A 25,608-nucleotide genomic window follows, 5' to 3' on the forward strand; every position below is an offset into this window, starting at 1 on the left:
TGACATTTTTAGATATTAATGGCTTCAACAGAAAGAAGGAATATAACACTGAGACAGAGAAACAGCCATGATTATATTGTATAGTGGAGCAGGCTTGAAGGGTCGAACGGCTACTCCTGCTTCTAATTTTTAAGTACAAATGAAACAGAAACAAGGTAGAACCACCAAGTGTCATTATCAGGATTGTTATGATTGAGTATTGTTATTAAAGATATTATTTGAAGAATTAAATTTGCAGAATTTTAAAATGGGGATTAAAGAAAATTTAAACATTGCAGCAATTACCACCAACAATTTTAGACAGTTGTTTTCACAATATTCATCGATATTCACAATTCTTCACAGACAAAGTTGGAACAATGAACAGCATCATGCAAGATTATTTAGCTCTCAGTAATGACCATATTTAGGAAACAGTCATCTGTTTTAAAGTCACTAGAAATTATTTATGAAACAAACAACTTAATCAGTCACAATGGCACAAAGATTTAAAAAGAAATATACTACAAAATCTTTCAGGGGTTAAATAATTATCAAGGCAAGTATTATATACTCCCAATGTCAGAAGCGATAGTTCATCCAACATATTTTTGAAGCTTGGCTATTGGACAAGACTGCCCATTTTTTTTTTAATAGTGAGTCTACGCAAAGGTTTTCTTTTTAAATATATTAATAGCTGCAAGCAGTGACTGTACAACTCTCGATTCCAGTTACAAAAAAAAAGATGCAAAACATATCCTTTGAATAAGCTTAAGATCATGAATGGGATAATTTCTTACCGCAGGATGTCGAAAGATATCGTGAAATCTGAACATACAATCAGATGTTATGTACGTTCACATCTAACTTGGAAAAGAGCAACTTGACTGCAATAGTTTTAGTTACCGAAAACATGTTTTCACAATTCTACTTAGACACAAAATTGGAACAATGAATAGCATAATGCCAAAGTTATTTAGCTCTCAGTAATGACTATATTCAGTCACCAGAGTATATTAAAAGCTAAATGACCAAATGGCTCAGATGATTTATGTCATTTGTTGAGCCTTTCCCTTCATCCCTGCGATCAACTATAGTGACCGCTATCGTAGCTTTGTATTCAGCAAGTTCGTTAACCCAATTATTTAAAACTGGTTAAGATCACTGGAAAGTGAATTTGAGCTGGATACAATATGTAGGTTAGTTTCCTGCAGTGGAATTTCAGAACACTCAATAATTTAATTGACGAAAACAGAGCTAATACATTTATCTATGTAATATGTGCACCCCACTGGTTTAGTCTCCTTTCTAGAGCTTGGGGCTTGTGCTGGAAGCTTCACTCAGACTTGGTGATCTCAAGCTGTAGAAGACAATTTTCTAAAGAGAGACTCATCAAGAGTTGCATTTTCACCCTTCTCTGTGAAACTAGGATATTGAAAGTGAAAGATAATTGGCACAAGACAGCCAGATTGCAAAAGTGCAAACACAAGGTTTAAGAAGCTGAAACTGCAGGCAACTAATGTTTTCCACAGAATTTCAAACAGTTCAAGCAAAATATCTGAGCAAATTCTGTTGTTTGGAGTTTTACTTTGCATACTCTAGAAAGACACTAATTCTCACCTTTATTAATTCCAGGTTTCCTATCTTGGCCGGTGGGGCTCCTCTCTTTACTGGATAGCCCATACGAATAGGAAGCGGTACAACAGAAGGTTTAAATGCTGCTGCTGTTGGGTACACATTGCACCAATTCTGGTCCACTTCCATCTTTTCAGTCCTCGGAGGTACTGGCTAAAAATGCAAAATATTGTTTTAAAACTTCATTAAATATTTTTAAAAAGCTTTGGTTTCTCACATTAGCAATTTTATTAATCAAGTTTTGAAATAAGTAAGTATAAATATGGTATTTTACTACTAACAAATGTTGTAGTTTTATGTTGTAGTAACCGAAGTAATGTATTTTTTTCTCAGTTTCAGATTGTGGACGTCACTGGGAAATTCAATATTTATCTCTGCCGCTAACTGCTGAAGTGGCGGTGCTGGGTTTACTTCCTGAAACAATGGAGTCCCTTTAGTAAAAGTGCTCACAAAATACTGTTTGTTAGGTCACATGTTCCAGGACTTTAACTGACTGGAAACTTGGAGACATGATGATCCCATGCACTTGCTAACTTTGTTTTTATATAAAAAAAACTAGTGGAAATCACAAATTTGGAACAGCTGCTGAAGAAGTCTTGATGAATATTCTCAATAATTCCTGTAGGTGGTAACACCATTGACACAGCACATTGTTAGTAGTAGAAACAGATAATTAAACCAGCAGGTGAGTTGCTGATCAAGAGAACTGCTTTTTTGTTGAAGGTCTTGAGCCTTCAGTATTGTTGCAGGCAAACACAACAAAAAAAGGTGAAAATTATTCCATCACCTTATTAGCTGCTGCTTAATAAAGTGGTTTTGAAAAGTCAGAAGTTGAAGCACTTGACACTGAATACTAAGTCCTTGAACAAGTAGCCATATCATTTGTGACTAGCCCAGTCCATACAATGGATGAAGAGAGTAAGAATGAATACATCAAGATCAATAACAATTCAATAAGAAATCAGTTACTACCCCTCCCACTCTGTATTCTTTAGGCAATGGTCAAGATTTTAAAATCACTGAATTGTCATGCCAATTTTCTGTGGACTATTCTATGATTCTTAAACATGGTTGAAAATGCATGTTTACCTCTCTCCTTTGTTTTTGTTTTGGAGATGCTCTTTTGCTTCTTGTTACTGCTGTAGAAATAAAAAGTTAATTACAGAAAGATATGGAAAGTAATGAGACTTTCAAATATACAGACATTTAGAGTAATACAGCATGGAAACATTCTCTTCCGTCCAGCTTGTCCACGCTGACCAGATTTCCTAAACTGACCTAGTCCCATTTGCCAGCATTTGGCCCATATCCTTCTAAACCATTCCTATTCATGTACCAAACCTGATGCCTTTTAAATGTCTTAATTGTACTGACCTCCACCATCCATTGTACTCACCTCCACCACCTCTGGCATCTCATTCCATGCACACCACCTCTGTGTGAAAATGTTGCCCCTCAGGGCCCTTTTAAAGCTTTCCTAAAGGATTTCCTTAAACATTAAACCTATGCCCTCTAGTTTTGGACTCCCTTACCCTTGGAAAACGTCCTTGGCCATTCACTCTATCCATGCCCCTCATTATTTCATAAACCTTCCAATGCTCAAGGAAAAAAAAAAGCCCCAGCCTATTCAGCCGCTCCCCATAGTTCAAAAGTGTAATGGTTTAAAATTTTACATTTAACTTAAGTAATTTAAGTAAAATAACAACAATGGAGATGAGCCCATGTTGCAAGGCTGGGTCTGAATCCTTTGATAGTATATTGCCTCAATTATAGGATGGTTAGCAATTAACAGGCTGGATCTAGTGGGTGGGAGGGTAAGAGGTTGTGAAGAGGGACTTCTCATTATTTCTGTCGGGGAGGGGTGTTGGATACGTGTTTCTCAGAGGAAGACTATGTTGAGTTAGAGAGCAGCACAGCAACATCATGGTCAATTAAGAAAAGTATCCGTCACTTATTTTTCACACAGTTGATTGGACAAAGCAAAGTACTGCAGATACTGGGCATCCGAAAAAGAAATAAAAACAAAAACCGTTGGAGAAACTCAGCAGGTTTGGCCGCATACGTGGAGATGGAAATTAACAGGGTCCAATGTGACTCTCCTTCGGAACTTAAGGGGACTGGAGAAGAAATGACTTATGCTCTTACCAAAGAGGGAGGAACAGCAACTGGATCAGATAGTGAGAGTACCCAGGGCAAAAAACAATGAAGTGTTAACAATAGTCTGCATTTATAAATGCGAAGTGATGCATTTTGGAAGTTCGAACTTGAAAGCTGAGTACAGGATTAAAGACAGGATTCTTGGCAGTGTGCAGGAACAGCGGGATCTTGATGTGCAGGTACATAGATCCCTTAAAATTGCCACCCAAGTGGACAGGGTTGTTAAGAAAGCATATGGTATTTTGGCTTTCATTAACGGGGGATTGAGTTTAAGAGTCGTGAGATCTTGTTGCAGCTCTATAAAACTTTGGTCAGACCGCACTTGGAATACTGTGTCCAGTTCTGGTCGCCCTATTATAGGAAAGATGTGGATGCTGTGGAGAGGGTTCAAAGGAGGTTTACCAGGATGCTGCCTGAAATGGAGGGCTTATCTTATGAAGAGGGGTTGACTGAGCTCTGACTTTTTTCATTGGAAAAAAGGAAGAGAGGGGACCTAATTGAGGTGTACAAGATAATGACAGGCATAGATAGAGTTGATAGCCAGAGACTTTTTCCCTGGGCAGAAATTGTTAACACGAGGGGTCATAGTTTTAAGCTGTTTGGCGGAAAGTATTGAGGGAATGTCAGAGACGGGTTCTTTACGCAAAGAGTTGAGAGAGCATAGAATGCGCTGCCAGCAGCAGTTGTGGAAGTGAGGTCATTGGGGATATTTAAGAGACTGCTGGACATGCATATGGTCACAGAAATTTGAGGGTTCATACATTAGGTTTACCTTACATGAGGATCAATGGTCAGCACAACATCGTGGGCTGAAGGGTCTGTTCTGTGCTGTACTGTTCTATGTTCTATATCTTTTCACTAAGTGTCAATGGTAGGTGTGAATAATAGAAAATAGATTAGTTCTTCTGAGAGTAAACAACAAGGAACATGAGGTGGGAGAAGAAGAGAGTATGCACTCAAAATGGAGGACAGTGTTCATATTTTGAAGTTATTGGACTCAATAGTGAGTCTTTGTAAAGTACCTACGTGGAAAATGGGGAACTGTTCTTCCACCTTGCACTAGGATTCAGCAGAGCATGGTGCAGGCCTAATGTGACATTGTTAGCATGAAAGCAAAATGATATATTAAAAAGGCAAATCACTAGAAGGTCAGGATCATTCTTACATGTATACAGAGCAGCGGCGTTCTGCAAAGTGTCACCTAGCCAGCATTTGATTTTGCAAATATTGAGGAGACCACATTGCAAGCAATGAATACAGTGGACTAGATAAAAAGTGCAAATAAACAGTTACATCATCTGGAAGGCACATTCAGTATCTTGGACAATCATTCTGTCTTCTGAAATTGTCTGGTAAGGCGCTAAGCAGGGTGAAGATGTGTTATGAGTGAGAGTGAACCACGGTATTATGGAAGGGATGGTCCCTGTGGATTGCTGACAAGGGCAGAGGGAGAGGTGCACTTGGTGTTGGCAGAAAATGGCAGAGAATTGAATACACAAGCTGGTGGGGTGGAAAGTGAGGACAGGGACATATATTGTTCTTAGGGAAAAGAGGTGATGCCAGAACTGTGGGAAATGGGTCAGACACAGCTGAGGACTCCACAGACCACAGGAATATATGCTGGACGTACTCCCGTGTAAGATGTTATCAATGGAACAGTTAATGATATCTGAGAACATGGAATGGAGTCCTTACAGAATTAGATTTAGATTTTATTATCTCATGTATTCTGATCTCCATACTATAGGAAAAATACTGTTCAGATAGGATTAATAAGCATGTTCCAAGGGTTCGAGAGTTTGAGCTAAATAGGCTGGGCCTATTTTCCCTAGAGCTTGGGAGGCTGAGGGGGGACCTTCTAGAAGTTTATAAAATTATGAGGGGCATGGACAGGGTGAATAGATCTTTTCCCCAGGGTAAGGGAGTTCAAAACTAGAGGGTGTAGGTTTAAGGTAAGAGGGGACAGATTTAAAAGGAACCTAAGGAGCAACCTTTTCAGATAGTGGTGTGTATATGGAATGAACTGCCAGAGAAAGTAGAGAAGGCTGATACAATTACATTTAAAATACATCTGAATGGGTATGTGAATAGGAAAGACTTCGGCGAATATGGGCCAAATGCTGACAAATGGGACTAGTTTAATTTAGGATATCTGGGCGGCATGGACGAGTTGGACTGAAGGGTCTGTTTCTATGCTGTATATTTCTATAGCTTTATGACGTGTACTCAATTCAGGTATACAGAAATACAGTGAAAAAAAAGTGTACAATATCACCTTTCCCAACACCATCTTAGCTACAAAAGGTTTAAAATCTTTAGGTACAAAGCAGAAAAACAAACAAAAAGTTAATTCATCATTAAAAGTCCTATTCAGTATAAAGTAGAAAAAATAAATAAAGCTAAAACTTCAGCATTACAGGAAGCACGATGTGAGGTGTCGTGATTATAGCCTTGTCTTAGTTCATGAAAAACCCAGTTTGAAATCGGTCGCCAACCTCAATTCTCGAGTGAGCCACCCAGTGACTGAAGCCGAGCTATGTCTGTTCACAACCAACCTCTCATAGCCTGACCCTCTGATTACCTTCGGGCGACGTCGTATGAGTTGGCGACAAATGAGTAGAATAGAAAGCACTGCCCCCAAGGTGCCCATTCACTCGACTCCGTACAACAAATGATCTCAAAACACATTTCATCGCCATCCCTGTCTCCTCGCACCGGCCACTGTTAGAATCAGCGACTCTTCCAATAGCCCATAATGCACCAGGCGCTAGTGAATCACTAATTCCTCCAGTATCCCGTAATGCACCAGGCGTTAGTAAATCACCAACTCCTCCAGTGTCCCGTCGTGCAGCAGGCACTGCGTCATGTTATGTGAAGTGTCCTGAATGTTCAGTGCGAGGTATAGTTCAGAATCTTATCGACGAAGAAATTCGGTCAAAGCCCCGTGCATTTCTGATGTTGTCAATGTCAACATTTACGGAAAATATAGTAGTGTTTTCCCATTCTCTTCCTTTTTGATGCCTGACTCCCAAGACGCCTAGAATTTGTGCGAGAAGACCAGCGTTAGTGTTTTGACAGCAGAAAAATAGGAGAGAAGGCGGGTTACGCAGACATTGGTATAAAGATATGAAGGAAGCTAAATTGAATTAAAGAAGCTCATCATTTTTCAACATATCTTCTCAGCTCCACCTCAAGATGTAACCAGATATATTGGGATGGCACAGTGGCTCAGTGGTTAGCACTGCTGCCTCATAGTAACCGGGACACAGGTTTGATTCCAGTGACTGTGTGGAGTTTGCACATTTTCCCTGTGTTTGTGTGGGTTTGCTCCCACAATCCAAAGATGTGCAGGTTAGGTGAATTGGCCATCCAAAATTGTCCATAGGACTAGGGATGCCTAGGTGAGGTGCATTAGTCAGGGGTAAATGGAGTATAATAGGGTAGGGGAATGGGTCTGGATTGATTACGCTTTGGAAGGTCAGTGTGGACTTGATTGGGCCTTATTCTACAGTCGGGATTCTATAATATTGATAATTTTGTTGCTGATGTAAGAAGCCCCCCCCCCCCCCCACCCCCTTAATTGCCAATTAAATTGGAAGCTATTTTAGTTCATACAGAAAAAGGAATATGCCAACACCGCCATCTCATAAACCAGAAGAAATTCAGGGTAACCAATTTCCACTATTTTCAAATATTTCCTCTTATTTTGACTGTCCTGAATCGCGTGCCTTTTGTCTCATATTTTGAGAACATCCTATGGGAAATGGAACAGGGAGTCTCAGAGGGATGGCTTGAATAGGACGGAGTTGGTCAGCTGAAGCATGATAAAAGTTTCAAGCTTTGGTTCTTTTAACTCATGCCAGCACTGCTTCCCCCACTTGCTGTCATCACAAGAAGTTGTACCCCAGATCCACCACCAGCACTCACTTGCTTGTCATCAGCAAAACCTGCTGAATCCCATAGTTGAAGTTTCTTTGATTGTATTTCACAACAGTTGGCTGATCTGCAGAGTATAAGATCTCAAAAGTCAAGTTTTGATATAAAAGTAAAAAGTTGCTTTTTTTCAAAAGATAAACATTTACGATTTTTAACTAAATTATACTTTACACTGTAATATGCTGGACCTCTTTACAAAACAAAGATATTACAAACGTAATTACTTAATAAAGGTGTTCGACAAGGTTCCCCTTGGGAGACTGGTTAGCAAGGTTAGATCTCATGGAATACAGAGTGAACTAGCCATTTGAATACAGAACTGGCTCGAAGGTAGAAGACAGAGGGTGGTAGTGGAGGGTTGTTTTTCTGACTGGAGGCCTGTGACCAGTGGAGTGCCACAAGGATTGGTGTTGGGTCCACTATTTTTTGTCATTTATCTAAATGATTTGGATGTGAACATAGGTATAGTTAGTAAGTTGGCAGATGACACCAAAATTGGAGGTACGGTGGACAGCGAAGAAGGTTACCTCAGCTTACAACAGGATCTTGATCAGATGGGCCAATGGGCTGAGGAGTGGCTGATGGAGTTTAATTTAGATAAATGCAAGGTGCTGCGTTTTGGAAAGGGAAATCAGCGCACAACTTAATGGTAAGGTCTTCGAGAGTGTTGCTGAATAAAGAGACCTTGGAGTGCAGGTTCATAGCTCCTTGAAAGCAGAGTCGCAGGTAGATAGGACAGTGAAAAAGGTGTTTGGTATGCTTTCCTTGATTGGTCAGTGTTTGAGAATAGGAGTAGGGAGGTCATGTTATGGCTGTACAGGATGTTGGTAGGCCATTTTTGGAATATTGTATGCAGTTCTCGTCTCTTTCCTATTGGAAAGATGTTGTGAAACTTGAAAGGGCTCAAAAACGATTTACAAGGATGTTACCAGGATTAGATAATTTGAGCTTTCAGGAGAGGCTGAATGGGCTGGGGCTGTTTTCCCTGGAGCATCAGAGGCTGAGGGGTGACCTTATAGAGGTTTATAAAATCATGAGGGGCATGGATAGGATAAATAGACAAAGTCTTTTCCTTTGGGTGGTGAAGTCCAGAACTAGAAGGCACGGGTTTAGGGTGAGAGGGGAAGGATATAAAAGGGACCTAAGAGGCTACTTTTTTACGCAGAGGTTGGTGCCTGTATGGAATGAACTGCGAGAGGAAGTGGTGGAGGGTTGGTACGATTGCAACATTTAAAAGGAATCTGGATGGGTATATGGAAGGGTTTAGAGGGATGTGGGTCAGGTGCTGGCAAATGGGACGAGATTAGGTTGGGATATCTGGTCGACATGGATGAGTTGGACCGAAGGGTCTGTTTCCATGCTGTACATCTCCGCGACTTGATAACTCCAAAACCCAGCAACACTTGATTTTAGGTAGCCCACGTTTCTTTACAGAGGGTATAATTAAAGCAAAACTTGATATTGAATAAAAAAATGACAGTATTAGAGCAGATAACCAAAATGGCATGTTCTAAGGAAGAAAGAGATGGAGAGACTTACTGGTTGATAAAATAAGCTGGTAATATTTAATTAGAGTACACTATCTCTTGGATAAAGCGAGGCACTATAACCATTTGTGCAATTCATCAGTTCTCTTTCCCACCAAGTCTGTTTCATAACAAAAACTTCTTTTACAAAACTTTTAAGAATCCTGCCTGTTTCCTCAGCACATGTTTAGCAAAGATCCACTCTCCCAGCACAGTAGAATGATACAATTTAAAATGAGACCATTCAACTGTGACAGCTGTACAATTTGCCACACTTTTCTTTCATTTAAATATCTGTCCAATTCCCTATCTCTTGTCCTCCACCTCTTGGCACCATCTCTTGCTGTGATAACAGTACAACTGCATCTTATCTAAGTTGCCCTTTAGTCAGTTATACAACTATGAAACGCATCTTGATGTACATGATCGTGTTTTAGTCCAATAGTGACAAACACATACACAATCTTTTTCTTGTATGCAGTTCGTAGACAGATCACTACACAGCGATTCAAGAACAGAAGTTTTGTCTGACCTTTCTTCTTAGCCTACTGAACAATAAGGTGAATTGGGACCCTTTGCAATGCCCATCTAGACCCAGGAAACAAAGCACAGATGTGAACAGTGTCGAGTCTTTCTGGGCTGGAGAGATGAGTCGTCAATTGAAAGAGTTATATTTATGGCTAAGACATGGACAGTAGCTTGCAGGTCCCAACCGCTGCTCTCATATTCCTAATGGCAATTGCTTGCACTTTCTCTTTCAGTCTCTTCTCAGTCCTCACTTTCTCATTTCTCTTCCTTACCTGGGCTTCTAAAATTGGATTGCGTCTGTCAACCAATTTGCAAGAATTGGCATGCTTATTTGAGAGTGTGACAAGTCTTTGAATCAATGGATGAATGCATCAAGATACCATTTATATTGAGACTCATCAGGCAAGACTTTCAGCCCCAGACAGAATGTGGGAATGAGCTGAAAACAAGCATGCTGGTAAATGAACTGTCACATTTCTAGTGATTTTTGCAGAGATGTAAGGAGGGATAGGATGACTGTCACAGTGGTGGAGTCAAGATGATTTATTAACAACATTTTGAGTTAAGTTAAGGGAAGCTTTCCAAAAATTTCCAATTGATCTCCAGGCCTTGCAGACAGCAGGGAACTAGTTTAGATATATGAAGGCTACTTGCTAATGACGGTCAAGGGACCAGTGCTTCAGGCAGGATCAGAGCCCTCACTGCAGCCTGATACCAGAAGCTGCAGTCCACCCTGTGAAGAGATCATCCCAGCCCCATAATTTTGGGCTGTATTTTAAAGTTTAAAACAGTTGGAGAGACAGTGGCAGAATCTTATTGGAACCTGAACAATGGGGCTATGGCAAGGTGTGCGGCAAAGATCTATTAAGACGTAACAACGTCGAGAGCAACTTGCTTCTTTTAACTAATTTCTGGGTGTCAAAGTAAGATTCTTGCTAGGAATCTTTGAGTGGCTATCAAGAAGGAATAATGTTTAATAACAATCACATCTTGCATCAATAATATGCAGCTTCTGATGCTGCAAGCAAACTAGATTCCAAGAATTTTAACACAGAAGTATTGCTTGTCACAGGCTGTGATGAGCATCCATGTTCCTCAGCATGACAGGACACGTTCTATGAGCACCAGAAGCACTCACCTTTCATCCATGGGCATATTTGTGATCCCCTCAAGACCCTCATGGCATCTCTTCAATCTACTTGCAGGATGTTTAGGAAGCATAGACCTGTTTTGCAGGGTGCACCAGCAACTAGCATTGAAAGGCTGCAGTGGGGACACTTTGCATACAGGGATAAAAACTCAGCTCCCCGATCGGACCAACATCTCAGAGTTGCTCACTTGTTCTCTTATCATTCACTCACTCAGCACCTGCCTGCTTGCTCACAACATCCTTGTCTTAGCCTTGCTGTGCCTATTAATGCACAACTAGGTGGCTTACCTTGCTCAGTCAAATCGTCAGTCAAGGAGGCATTAATCTTGCTGTGCAGTAATGTGCTTTGTCAATTTCACACTTGCACCATATGCCAGCAGCATACATAGCAAAAACACTGCACGTGCAGCAAGCAGGTAGCAATATCTTAAAGTCTTAAGGGAGTGTACCTCACTGAAGTAATGAAAACACCTATCAGTCAGTGAGTCCCAGCGCACTAAGTCAAGGGCAGCATCTGATACCAGCACAGGAGATTGGTCACAATCAATCATGGTGCTTTTGACCACGATGTCTGTGTCTCCTCAGTCCAGGGAGTAGGTCACAGCCCGTCATGCGGCTAGTATAAGTGTGATGGCCAATGCAGTTGGCGGGATGTTTAACCATCAAATATGGGTCTATGCAGTTCTTGTCCGATTAGGTCACTCAAGGGGACAGACAGCCCATTGGGTCTGTCCAGCAAAAGTAGGTGACAAAAGCGGCTACTGCAGCAGCCAGGAGATTCAGGAATGTGTTAGTGGGATTATTGCTGCAGGCTAAGAGCAGGAGGAATGACAATTGTGAAGGGGAAACTTTTTTTGTGGGGGGGGGGGGGGGTGAGCATTGGGAATGGAGTGGCTTTTGCCCAGAAGCACCCTAGCACCAAGGTGGGGACAGTTTGTGACTGCACCTGGCATAGTCATGTCATATAATGGAGGTTGTGGAGAGGGAGATGGTGGGCAGATACAAGATGGTTTGAAGACAATTGGATTCACCAGAATGGTTATCAGGAAGTGAAACTGGATATTTGGGACCTCACTGACACGAAGAGGTGGAGGCTGGAAACCACTGCCTGAAGAGCATCTGCTGTTGCCTTCCATCAATCTGGAAATTGAAATGGCAACGTGAAAGAAAATGGCTGCAGAGTGGTTGGGATAAGTGTGTTGCCCTGTGAGGGAAGGGGCTGTAACACTCAATGGTGTGAGAGCTTTAGATGGCAACAATATTTCACACAAATACATTCACTGTACCAAATAGAGACTTGCAGACTCCTGAATCCATAGTGATTCGGATGCATTGGTTCCCTGTGTGTGCTATACCTCTGCCCCAAGCATTGCTGACCATTTCATTCAGCACCAAATCTTTTCAACATTGAGGACAGGGAAAAACTGCAGATATGTGACCAAGAGGAGCAGAATCCATTGCCCTATATACAGTGTTATTGTCTTACTTCCACATGCAACTGCAGGCTCTCAACACATCTGGTATGGACATGAAGTGATGTTCCAAATTCCACAGCTGGGGTGGAGGGAGCCTGCTCAACAATGAAACCCATTGGTCTTGAAGGTATGGTTGGATAACCATGTGGTTGTTTATGTCTGGATAGGGCAGACATATCACGCCCGGTTCTACCTCCTTCCCAAGATCCACAAGCCTGACCACCCTGGCCGACCCATTGTCTCAGCATGCTCCTGCCCCACTGAACTCATCTCTACCTACCTCAACACTGTCCTATCCCCCCTGGTCCAGGAACTCTCCACATACGTTCGAGACACCACCCATGCCCTCCACCTCCTCCAAGACCTCCGTTTCCCCGGCCCCCAACGCCTCATCTTCACCATGGATATCCAATCCCTCTACACCTCCATCCACCATGACCAGGGCCTCCAAGCCCTCCGTTTTTTCCTCTCCAGACATCCCCAACAGTACCCTTCCACCGACATTCTCATTCGTTTGGCCGAACTGGTCCTCACCCTTAACAATTTCTCCTTTGAATCCTCCCACTTCCTCCAGACCAAAGGGTAGCCATGGGCACACGTATGGGCCCCAGCTATGCCTGTCTCTTTGTTGGCTACGTCGAACAGTTGATCTTCTGTAATTACACCGGCACCACTCCCCACCTCTTCCTCCGCTACATTGATGACTGCATTGGCGCCACCTCGTGCTCCCGCGAGGAGGTTGAGCAATTCATCAACTTCACCAACACTTTCCACCCTGACCTTAAATTTTCCTGGACCATCTCTGACACCTCCCTCCCCTTCCTGGACCTCTCCATCTCCATTAGTGACGACCGTCTTGACACTGACATTTTTTACAAACCCACCGACTCCCACAGCTACCTGGATTACACCTCTTCCCACCCTATATCTTGTAAAAATGCCATCCCGTATTCCCAATTCCTCCGCCTCCGCTGTATCTGCTCCCAGGAGGACCAGTTCCACCATAGAACACACCAGATGGCCTCCTTCTTTAGAGACCACAATTTCCCTTCCCACGTGGTTAAAGATGCCCTCCAACGCATCTCGTCCACATCCCGCACCTCCGCCCTCAGACCCCACCCCTCCAACCGTAACAAGGACAGAACGCCCCTGGTGCTCACCTTCCACCCTACAAACCTCCGCATAAACCAAATCATCCGCCGACATTTCTGCCACCTCCAAAAAGACCCCACCACCAGGGATATATTTCCCTCCCCACCCCTTTCCGCCTTCCGCAAAGACCGTTCCCTCCGTGACTACCTGGTCAGGTCCACGCCCCCCTACGACCCACCCTCCCATCCTGGCACTTTCCCCTGCCACCGCAGGAACTGTAAAACCTGTGCCCACACCTCCTCCCTCACCTCTATCCAAGGCCCTAAAGGAGCCTTCCACATCCATCAAGGTTTTACCTGCACATCCACTAATATTATTTATTGTATCCGTTGCTCCCAGTGCGGTCTCCTCTACATTGGGGAGACTGGGCGCCTCCTAGCAGAGCGCTTTAGGGAACAACTCCGAGACACCTGCACCAATCAACCAAACCGCCCCGTGGCCCACCATTTCAACTCCTCCTCCCACTCTGCCGAGGACATGGAGGTCCTGGGCCTCCTTCACTGCCGCTCCCTCACCACCAGACGCCTGGAGGAAGAACGCCTCATCTTCTGCCTCGGAACACTTCAACCCCAGGGCATCAATGTGGACTTCAACAGCTTCCTCATTTCCCCTTCTCCCACCTCATCCTAGTTTCAAACTTCCAGCTCCGCACTGTTCCCTTGACTTGTCCGGACTTGTCCGACCTGCCTAGCACCTTTTCCACCTATCCACTCCACCCTCTCCTCCCTGACCTATCACCTTCATCTCCTCCCCCACTCACCTATTGTACTCTATGCTACTTTCTCCCCACCCTCACCTTCCTCTAGCTTATCTCTCCACGCTTCAGACTCTCTGCCTTTATTCCTGATGTAGGGCTTTTGCCCGAAACGTCGATTTTGCTGCTCGTCGGATGCTGCCTGAATTGCTGTGCTCTTCCAGCACCACTGATCCAGACATATCATGGGTCTTCTTGCCATCCTTAGCTTGAACTTGTCGCTATGACTTTAGTCCTGAGGACCAATGACTAGGTGCAAGGGTGTGCACTTATCCAGTAGACCCTAACGGTACTGGACCTGGTTCTCCATAGCCGCCACCAATTTGTCTATGAAGGCAGCGAGCCCAAATGCTGGCCTGAGAAAGTTGAGACACATAGAGTTTTTCTGGGCTGTAAAGATTCCACATAACTATCTGTCAGAGAATCACTGCACCAACTTTCCCTTCTCCAATGTCTTCAGATTGTTATCAAGTAAGATAGCTTCAGAATGCCAGTGCTTTTCTGATTGCACAGCAGCCTTTGAATGTGCCGCAGATAGCAGGGTTCATGGTCTTTCAGTGAATACGCATTGAGTGGTGAGTTCTGGGAATAGTGAGTGGTAGGATGTGGATAGAATTGGGTGAGAGTGGCACCATAGATCCAGGGTAGATAGTTAATGAGGTGAGACTGGTAAGATATAGCGAGAGATCTCTCTAGGCTTTGTGGTAGGACAAACTCCATAAAACCTGTTGAAATTGATACTTCACCAAAAAAAAGATTAAGGTTAAACCCAGTGTCTTCACTTTAGGGCATTCCCTCTTTGATTTGCCTTCCAGTGAAAGCTGCTGCACCTTTCAAACTGTTAGACCTCTGATTGGCCCTCTGGCTTGAAGATCCTGGCAACTGTCCTCATTGGTGGGCATGCTCATCTCTGGGCCAATTAAAGAGAAGCCTTCTTCAAAATTGAGTTATCCCACTTAGGACTTGGAAACGCCCTGAAGGAAAATCTCATCCATTGACTCTATGCTTCAAGACAACGTTGTCAATAGACAATAGGTGCAGAAGTAGGCCATTCAACCCTTCGAGCCAGCACCACCATTCATTACGATCATGGCTGACCATCCACAGTCAGTATCCTGTTCCTGCCTTATCCCCATAACCTTTAATTCCACTATCTTTAAGAGCTCTATCCATCTCTTTCTTGAAAGTATCCAAGACTTGGCCTCCACTGCCTTCTGGGGCAGAGCATTCCATATATCCGCCACTCTCTGGGTGAAGAAGGTAAACTGTGTCCTCTGATTCTGGACTCACCCATCAGTGGAAACATGCTTCCTGCCTCCAGAGTGTCCAATCCTTTAATAATCTTATACGTCTCAATTAGACCCCTCTCGTCCTTCTAAACTCAAGTATATACAAACCCAGTCGCTCCAATCTTTCAACATATGATAGTCCTGCTATTCCAGGAACCGACCTTGTTAACCTACACTGCAGTCCCTCAATAGCCGGAATGTCCTACCTCAGATTTGGAGTCCAAAACTGCACACAATACTCCAGGTGCGGTCTCACCAGGGCCCTGTACAGCTGCAGAAGGACCCCTTTCACCTATACTCAATTCCTCTTGTTACGAAGGACAGCATGTCATTAACTTTCTTCACTGCCTGGTGTATCTGCATGCTTGCTTTCATTGACTGATGTGTAAGAATACCTAGATCTCATTGTCTTTCCCCTTTTCCTAACCTGACTCCATTTAGATAGTAATCTGCATTCCTGTTCTTGCCATCAAAGTGGATGACCCCACATTTATCCATATTAAACTGCATCTGTCATGCATCCATCCGCTCAATTAGCCTGTCCAAGTCACCCTGTATTCTTATAACATCCTCCTCACATTTCACCCTGCCACCCAGCTTGTGTCATCAGCAAATTTGCTAATATTACTTTTAATGCCTTCACCTTTATCATTAATATATATTGTAATATGTATATTGTCAAAATGAAGGTTATGTTGATAATGAAGAGTAGGGAGCCAGGGAAGGACACTTGACTTCAATTAGATATGATCAATATTAGCAGAGAGGGGTGATTGCTGGCGGTGGTTAGTACTGAAAGGAAAAGGACACACAAAAAAAAGTCACAGAGATTTTGGTGGTGGGAAAGTTGCTCCATTTTGTGTGAAAGCGCTTCTGGGTAATTTTTTTTTAAATTGCAGAGGAAGAAAGGTGCAGTGGCAGTGTCCCTACTGTTGGACCAGGAGGCCAGGTTCAAGCCCCACTTGTTCCAGAGATGTTTAATAACATCTCTGAACAGATTGATTAGAAAACAAAATCATGCCACATAGACAGATGGGGGTCAGTTAGCTCAAGTGACTGGACAGCTGGTTTGTAATGCAAAATAATATCAACAGTGTAGGTTCAATTCCCAGGCTGACTGAGGTTACCATGCAGGTTCTCAACTTCTCTCCTCACCTAAGACCCTCAGGTTAAACCACCATCGGTCATACTCTCTTTCAAGTGAGAGAGGAACCATGGTGACGTTACTAGCAGAGAAATACCCCATCCAACTTTTATTTTTAATCAACCCAGTCTCCCTGACTTTTGTTGGTCTGCATTGCCCTTACAGGCTTTGTATGTCCATTAATCAGGGAAAACATGGTAATTTATTGGTGGTAGTTAATACATGGAAAAATACCACAGGTGATTTGATAATTGCAGACAAAAATTCAGTTGTATGGAAGAGCACTTTTAGATATAATGAAAAAAAACTGGCAGAGAAAGTTAAACCTTGAGTAGTAAAATAGGTAAGGCCAAAGTCAGGAGAGTAGAATTTACCAATCATGAAGTGCAGAAAGGATTTGAAAGGATAATAGATATAGAGTCATAGAGATAGACAACATGACGACAGACCCTCCACTCCAACTCATCCATGCCAACCAGATATCCTAAATTAATCTAGTCCCATCTGCCAGCACTTGGTCCATATTTCTTAAACCATTCCTATTCATAAACCCATCCAGATATCTTTTAAATATTGTAATTGTACCAGCCTCCACCACTCCCTCTGGCAGCTCATTCCATACTTGCACCATCTTTTGTGTGAAAATGTTGCCCCTTAGGCCTCTTTTAATTATTTCCCCTCTCATTCTAACCTGCTGCCCTCTAGTTCTGGACTCCCCACCCCAGGGAAAATACCTTGTCTATTTACTCTATCCATGCCCCTCATGATTTTATAAACCTCTATAAGGTCATCCCCACAACCTCCAAAACTCCAGGGAAAATAGCCCCAGGCTGTTCAGCCTCTCCCTATAGCACAAACTGTCCAATCCTAGCAGCACCCTTGCAAATTGTTTCTGAACCCTTTCAAGTTTCATAACATCCTATAGGAGGAAGACTAGAATTGCACACAGTATTCCAAAAGTGGCCTAACCAATGTCCTGTACAGTCGCAACATGACCTCCCAACTCCTATACTCAATGCTTTATTCAATAAAGGAAAGCATACCAAATGCCTTCTTTACTATCCTATCTAACTGTAACTCCATTTTCAAGGAACTATGAACCTGCACTCCAAGGTCTTTTTGTTCAGCATTAAGTTATTACTATTAAGTATATCAGGCCAGCCCTGATTTCCCTTTCCAAAACGCAGTATCTCATTTTTATCTAAATTAAGCTCCTTCTGCCACTTCTCAGCCCACTGGTCCATCTGATCAAGATCCCATTGTAATCTGAGGTAATCTTCTTCGCTGTCCACTACACCTCCAATTTTGGTGTCATCTGCAACTTACTAACTATACATCCTATGTTCACATCCAAATCATTTATATAAATGACAAAAGGTAGTGGACCCAGCACCAATCCTTGTGGCACACTACTGGTCACAGGCCTCCAGTCTGAAATGCAACCCTCCACCACTACCCTCTGTCTTCTACCTTCGAGCCAGTTCTGTATTCAAATGGCTAGTTCGCCCTGGATTCCATGTGATGTAACCTTGCTAACCAGTCTACCATGAGGAATCTCGTCGAACGCCTTACTGAAGATCACATCCACCACTTTGCCTTCATCAATCGATTTTTTGACTGTGTGAATGAGGAATAGGAATTCATGATCATAATAAATGAGGTGATCATTGGTGACTGACCAATACAATCTTACTCTGAATATACATGTGGCTGGGTTGAAAGGATTCGAAGAAGGATTGATGGGTGGGAAATTATTAGCAACATTATACAATCGGTTCTGCTTTAACTTATGTGTCTTTAAGATGGTACGGTAGCACAGTGGTGAGCACTGCTGCCTCACAGCACCAGAGATCTGGGTTTAATTCCCGCCTCAGGCAACTGTCTGTGTGGAGTTTGCACATTCTCCCCATGTTTGCATGGGTTTCCTTTGGGTGCTCTGGTTTCCTCCCACAGTCCAAAGATGTGCAGGTTAGGTGAATTGGCCATGCTAAATTGCCCATAGTGTTAGGTGAAGAGGAACAGATCTGAGTGGGTTGCTCTTCGGAGGGTCGGTGTGGACTTGTTGGGCCGAAGGGCCTGTTTCCACACTGTAAGTAATCTAATCTAATCTATAACTGAAGAATTTAGAACGCTATTTGTAGAAAGTGAACTTTCCTTAACTGTATTGACTGTAATGTGATTCTGGCCCCATTAGTTTAAATGGCGCACCTATTGCGAGAATTTCTTATACCGCGAGATCGCACGAGAGTGAAGCTATCACGTTATATCAGAACCAACTATACAACATTCCAGAGCCATGGAGATGAAAGTAAAGTTTGAACCAGTTAGATAGTCAGATAATGTCGTCTCGAAAAGGGAGTCATATGGTGGTCTTAATGGAGGATAGACAAATACTTACAAGATTAAAAGCTTTTTCCCACTGCACAGTCACTGGGTCAAAATCTTGGAATTATCTCCCGAAGGGCATTGAGGACCAACCTACAACATGTGGTCTGCAATGGTTCCAGAAGGCAGGTCACCACCATCTTCTCAAGGGCAACTAGGGACGGGCAATAAATGATGGCCAGCCAGCAATGTCCACATCCCACGAGTAAAAAAAAATCCTGTCTATTGTTTATTTCCTGTTTTCATATGTTTTATGTTACAACAAAATGGTAAACATACACTGTTCTAAATAAATTTTAGAACTGAAGAGATGGGCACATAAGACTAAATTTGAAGAATGAGTATAAAAATATAGTTAAAGTGTACTGAGTTTAGTAACAACTAATCCTGACTGTATGTCATTGCCCATTTATGAAACAGTTTTCAGAAAGTGGAGCTAAACTAAACAAATCATTTAAAGTGTTATGGTAGAAATGTATATCACTGTTCTTTCTCTTAGTAATTAATGTTACTAATGTTCAAAATTGAAATGAATATAAAAACTCATTTATTTAATGATACACTAAATCATACACTAATATGTATTTTTAGAAGTAATATATTAATTGGAGTATCATTCCTTTCATTAAACATTCTGTACTTCAAATAGGTGTACATATATGTGTCAACTTACATGCGGAGTGTACAAAATATATATTCAAATCTATGAAAGTACATGCACAGTATGAGTATTAGGAAACTAATGCATCTGTTTTGGTGGATGGAAAATAGTCCGTCCTATATAGGGAGAAACAGATGTTCTCAATTCAGCAGGATAATCTTCTCAATTGCTCCAATCAAAAGGTCCTTCCGTCAGCCCCACTTTTCATTAATGTTTACCGATGATTTGACTTAGTGTGAGCTTTGACATGATGAGGCTTAATGAAACATTCATAGTATATTTAGGTTACTTATCTGATTTGAGTGACTAGTTTTAGCATTCTGGTCACTTTTAAATGTGGCATTTCTAATTTTCTGATAAATGCTGTATATACCTTCCTTATTAGCCCTAAATAAGTATATATTTGGGCTAATAATATTATATGACAAAGCTCTCATAACTCTGGACAGATGGTTGTGATTAAGAGCAAGAAGATTGATTCCTGAACTAAAAGTTTTGAATTTAGGTAAGGCTGATTTTGAAGTGATGAACAGGAATTGACTACAATAGGCAAATTAGAACTACTTACAAATAAAACAATGGCTGAACAATGGGAGATGTTGGAAGAGGGCATTGCATAGACTCTTGGGCAATAGCAGAAGTAATCATGTGAGATCAGGATGAGAATTCTTTCAAAGTTATTCTCTGGCAATGATTACATATTAAGAATAGAATGAGGTGAGAGCTATACCACACAGCTCGGTGACAGTGGAGAGGCACTAAAGGGTAAGGCTAACTGTCAAAGGTGAAAATAAGTCGAGATGAATGAGGAAAGAAGATGTTACCTTTGTAAAGCCAGTTATGACTTGACGAGCTATTTGGATCTTGTGGCTGGGGTGCACATTTTAGAAACATCTGTGTATAGAATTCTGATTTCAGAAACTAGCTCCATGTTCTCCATAGGCTCTCAAGTTTTTGATTTATTTTTTGTATTTCCTCTCCTACCTATACCTAGTTCAAAGGTAGATGAAGTAGAAATTAGATGGCACTAACTTTAGATATTAAAATGAAAAGAAGATTGAGGAACATGTTGTTTTTGAATATGGAAAAAAAGAGTAGAATTTTAAATAGTAAATATATGGAAAGAGGAAGTATACATGGAGGAATAATATGTTCAGGAAAACAATGATCAGCAATGATAAATCAAGGAAATTAAGCTACAATGCCAGCTTTCTGTTTAAATATTTAATAACTGAATGACCAAGACACTGGTGGAAAGATTCATTGGAACTTATGACATTTAATATTCCTGTGTACTCTTGGCTTTGCAGAAGACAATGAATTAGGATGACCTTTAAATTACTAACTAAAGACTAAATTTCTGATTGAAATAACGTGGACCAATGCAGCCAAATTCAATCTTGTCAAGGGTGAGATTGAACTTTCAACTTGACATGCAGGCAAGCTTGGAAGTAGACATATTGGGAAAGCAAGATATGAATTTCCCACCATGTCCCGCCAGAAATTTTGGTGAAGGTATCTTCTTGAAAGTTTCAGCAACTTCTTCCCCCTGGGTAATCAGTTGAGAGCTTGTTGCTGAGCTGATTTAGGCATGCACAAGGAACATGCTGGCTCATGAAGATGTCAAAAGATATGATTGCACACTGGTGAGCTGTAGTGAAGATGAGGTGGGGAGTTTGCAAAGGGACATACACAGGTTAGATGAGTGGGCAAACAATTTCTGACAAAACATAATGTGGGAAAATCTGAACTTGCCTACTTTTCAGGAATTATAGACAAGGAATATTACTTTTAATTGGTGAATTTGCAAATTTAGTGGTACAGGGGGATCTTGAATTTGTACTTGAATCATAAGATAGTATTCAGGGAGAACAAGTTATTAAGAAGGCAAAGGGAATATTGATCTTTATTGCAAGGGGAATGGAAAACTAAAGTAGGGAAGTTGTACTGCTGCTAAACAGGGCATTCGTGAGACCACTCTGGAATATTGTATACAGTTTTGATCTTGTTGTTTGAATGAAGATATAATTACATTAAGAAGTAGTTAAGAGAAGGTGCATTCAATTTATTTCTGGATGAAGGGCTCATCTTATAAAAAAAAGATTGAATAGGTCAGACTAATACCAATTGGAGTTTGGAAGAAGGAAAGGTAATCCCATTGAAATATAGATGATCTTGAGGTAACTTGATTTGTGAATACCATTTAAGGTGTTACCTCTTGTGAGGGAGGCCAGTGGTGCACCTCCTTGATGACTTGTTTGCTCCTTTCACTGGCAGGGATGACAGAGCTAAGAGCATAGTGTTCTCCTTCATCCTGGAATGTGGCTCATTTACACTTGATCTCCATGGCTCCTATTGCGCCTCTTCATAAGAGCTTTGATCATGGCTCACCATTGCACCCAACTACACATCCTCACTGCTCATAAGAAAAATGCCATTGAATTGTTGAAGCCACCAGAATCAGAGGCCACTGAGGTGCAGCACTGCATCCACCTTGCTAGACCTCAAGAGACTGTTAAAGCATGTCCTGCTTTGTTCATGTCCCGCTGACTACATTGCCTGCTCACCTGCCCTCCCTCCATCCATTGTTTTAATTGGCACCATCTCGAACAACACATCTAGGGAATCTTTGAACACATAGGCGTACTAAATGAGACGGCCGTAAAGCTCAGTGAACTGGAACTGATCTATTTCCACAGGTAAATGAAAATAAGAGGGACCTGCACGTAAGAAATCAGTGAAACCAGACTTACGGTGATAAAGACTATCCCACATTTCAAACCCAGCTGTATTATACATTTTTTTTCGAAGTTTACAATATTTAAGTGCAGCAATTTTCGAAATTCCAAGGAGCTTTACATGTAGCGAGCTCTGCCTGCTGTCTCAGCCAGATGCGGCTGTTCTCGCTGATTGGAACGAGTGAGAGTGTGCGGTGTGTCGATGGGGGCACGTCGTCAGTGCAGTTAGTACAAACCGGGCGTGGCCACAACTGGTTCCAGGCCACTTCATCAGCTGCAGCAGGTAGGGTCGGAGCTCCTGTGTTGTTTAAGTGTGAGAGCCAGAGGGCAATAACATCTCTAACAGTCTCTGCTGAATAAAGAAAGTTTCAGCTCTTGACAAGCAGGGAAAACAGATATTTGCAATTTGTTTTTCATCTGAAATATGTAGTAGTCCGTTTAGCACGTTATTTGAAAACCTTTCCGTAACTCCATGCGGACATATTAGCATTTGTTTTCCAAGTTGCTTTTGGGCTGATATTCGCAAAAAGTGCGCTGAATTTGTTTTATTTTCGGTTAGTACTCAACATTGTAGCTCAGTCGTCATAAAACACCATCTTGAACTCTGATTTAGTAATTTACACCAAGATTCCCCACTTTGTCTTTTGTTCTCTTGTCGACTGGTACAGAGAATCTGATTATTAATCTAACTCACTAAGCCGCCGGTTTGTTTCCACTCATTGATGTTTCTTTCCATTGCTGGAAGCTGTGTGTTTGTATTGGTCACTGACGGAGGAAGCAAGATTTGAGCTTTCATTTCTTAAATCCGATTTCTAGGACACTGAGCTGTGATCTGCTGGATTACTGTTGGAAATCCAGGGCAGTGCCGCTAATACGGTGTAGCAACAGGCACAACGAATGACCGTGGTAGATTAAACAGCTCCGTTTACATTGACACATGGGCAGGCGGCCCCTCAAACCTGTTCTGCCATTCATTCAGACCATGGCTGAACTGAATTGAGAATTGCAACGGGAATCGCGGTTAAAAGAACGGGATGTCGTACCCCAATGGTGCGTCGGTTGGATTACCAATGTACAATCTCCAGGATCAAGTGCAAAACCCAAGTTCCCACCTGTTGACCGTCAATGGGCACCGACATTCTCCCACGTTTTTGGAAGTGGCAGAGGATGTGGTTGACACTAGCTATTCTCCGGTTTCACTTGAGCAAGAAGAAGTCGTGGTTAATAATGGATCAGGTATTCCTGACAATCCGGAGGCGGATACGCCAGATTCAACCCTTCCGATGAACAGCGCATCCATGGCCGGCTCGGAGTCCCGCAAGAACAGCTCGTCCACTCGCTTTTACCATCCTTACATGACCAAAACTAGCATGCAGGGAGATGTTTACAACTTTTTGGAAAGACCGAGCGGCTGGAAGTGCTTCCTTTACCATTTCGCTGTGTAAGTACTTACACTTTTAAGCAGCTGATGACGAATAATCAAGGAGTTGTTGAAACAGTTGTTTTCGAACTCCGGTTCCATGCTATTGTGTTAACATGTGCTCTGGGAATTCTTGGCAGCAGTGGGGTTAAAAAAAAACTCGTGTTTAATTGCTACTAACGGCCATAGATTTCCTCAAAGTTCTTTCGAGCTATGGGATTAAATGTTCTGAATAACCAACCCATCTTCACACCTCCCGTTACTCGCCTACGACAATGAATTGTTTCGATATAAACTTTCATGCAATTTCATCCTTTAAAAAAAAACTGTCTAAGTCCAGGCAGGAAATAGTTTCCTCCCAAGAAGGTGACAGAAATGCTCCCTTCCAGTACAATAGGGCGTTAATGGTCAATCATCTTCTATTGTGTTTAATATATGCCTTTTTCCTTCTACTATTCCTCCCCCCAAACGTTTTGTTTCGTGAAGTGTTGTGTGCCTGATAAAAGGAATCTCATGCCGGCGTAGCTGCATTTCCCACCCACTTTGATAAGGTCGAACCTGCTCTACTCTTCGTGGCGGCGAAAGTGTTCATTTCAAATAGTTTGTTAAACTTTTTTTCTCTGAACTTTAGTTCGGTTCTCTTGGGATCCATGCGTTCATGACAGGAACCATGTCAGTCTGTCGATACCTCTTTAAACAGTCAATGTAGTGAAGAATTGCTCTAAGAAGCTTTCCATGTTTTATTTATGCATGTGACATAACAACGTAATTTACAGTAATCTGCTCCTGGATCTCAACAAAGGAATCACCTTATGAGTCACATGACAAATCTTCTTATGACCATGTAGACGCCGCTCCATAGCCAATGTTTCCTTTAGTTCCATGGCTCTTATAGGCACATCTTTGAGTCTTTTGAAAGTGTATGGAATATTATAACTTTTAATTCTAAAGACTTTGCTGTATTTTACAAGGTGTTTGGGGACTGATTGTCACCGTCCCATTTTGCACCATCTTCCTGCTATGCCAACTTGCTAGTGACTGCAAAACTGGCAGATTTATCACCCATTGTGTTGAGTTGAATCACTTAAGCCACCAATTTAAGGACCACTAGCTGTCTCCAATGGCATTTTACCTGCATTACTTGGGAGGGTGGCTGGCCCTGGCAGCATTGTAACAGGCTCTTGGTGGTATTTTTGACCCTACCATGGTGCCCAGCAAAAGTAACACTCGCCCTTAGTGACCTAGCCCTTTTCTTGATAACGAGGATCTGTCTGTCTCACACTGGCCCCATTAATCTCACTTACCCTTCTTCGAGGGTGCCTTGCCATTATCTCCTCTCCTCTGTACTGACCTTTTTACTTGTGATTAATGCCTGAAGTTCCACTCAAGGTGATCTTTGTGTTTATCTGCAAAGAGTATTAATCTTGCCCACCCCTCCCTAATGCTGACCATCTGTCACAGGGTAGTCACCTCACATACCCCTCTCCCCTGATGCTGACTGCTGGTCACTATCCACATCTGACCTGCACCTCTCCAATACCAATTACATGTATCTACTTTCTGTGAGCAAGTGACAAATTTAGTATGTAATATAATTCTTGTGTTGGGTTGAGAGTTCGCCCTGGTGAACATATTTGAGAGTTCCACAATGTGAGGCAAGGCTGAGTGATTTTTTTTTC

General features: G+C 42.2%; 2 protein-coding genes across 2 annotated transcripts in view; one reads left to right on the forward strand and one right to left on the reverse strand.

The window, feature by feature from the left end:
- The window catches only part of mrps35 (mitochondrial ribosomal protein S35), a 42,051-nt gene extending 35,541 nt beyond the window's left edge, over positions 1 to 6,510 (reverse strand). The window contains exons 1-3 of the mRNA XM_087997241.1: positions 6,353 to 6,510; positions 2,704 to 2,753; positions 1,600 to 1,767 (exon numbers count right to left, since the gene is read on the reverse strand). Of these exons, the coding sequence (XP_087853367.1) occupies positions 1,600 to 1,767; positions 2,704 to 2,753; positions 6,353 to 6,470 (336 nt within the window). The 5' untranslated portion in view covers positions 6,471 to 6,510. The remainder of the gene's footprint in view (positions 1 to 1,599; positions 1,768 to 2,703; positions 2,754 to 6,352) is intronic.
- Positions 6,511 to 23,362: 16,852 nt separating this feature from the next.
- Positions 23,363 to 25,608, forward strand: part of kcnq1.2 (potassium voltage-gated channel, KQT-like subfamily, member 1.2) — a 599,569-nt gene continuing 597,323 nt past the window's right edge. The window contains exon 1 of the mRNA XM_043709474.2: positions 23,363 to 23,950. Coding sequence (XP_043565409.2) covers positions 23,544 to 23,950 — 407 coding nt within the window. The 5' untranslated portion in view covers positions 23,363 to 23,543. The remainder of the gene's footprint in view (positions 23,951 to 25,608) is intronic.

This window comes from Chiloscyllium plagiosum, unplaced genomic scaffold, assembly GCF_037043375.1.
Source record: "Chiloscyllium plagiosum isolate Xiang-an unplaced genomic scaffold, Cpla_swu_hap1 HiC_scaffold_19, whole genome shotgun sequence".
Classification (NCBI taxonomy): Eukaryota; Metazoa; Chordata; class Chondrichthyes; order Orectolobiformes; family Hemiscylliidae; genus Chiloscyllium; species Chiloscyllium plagiosum.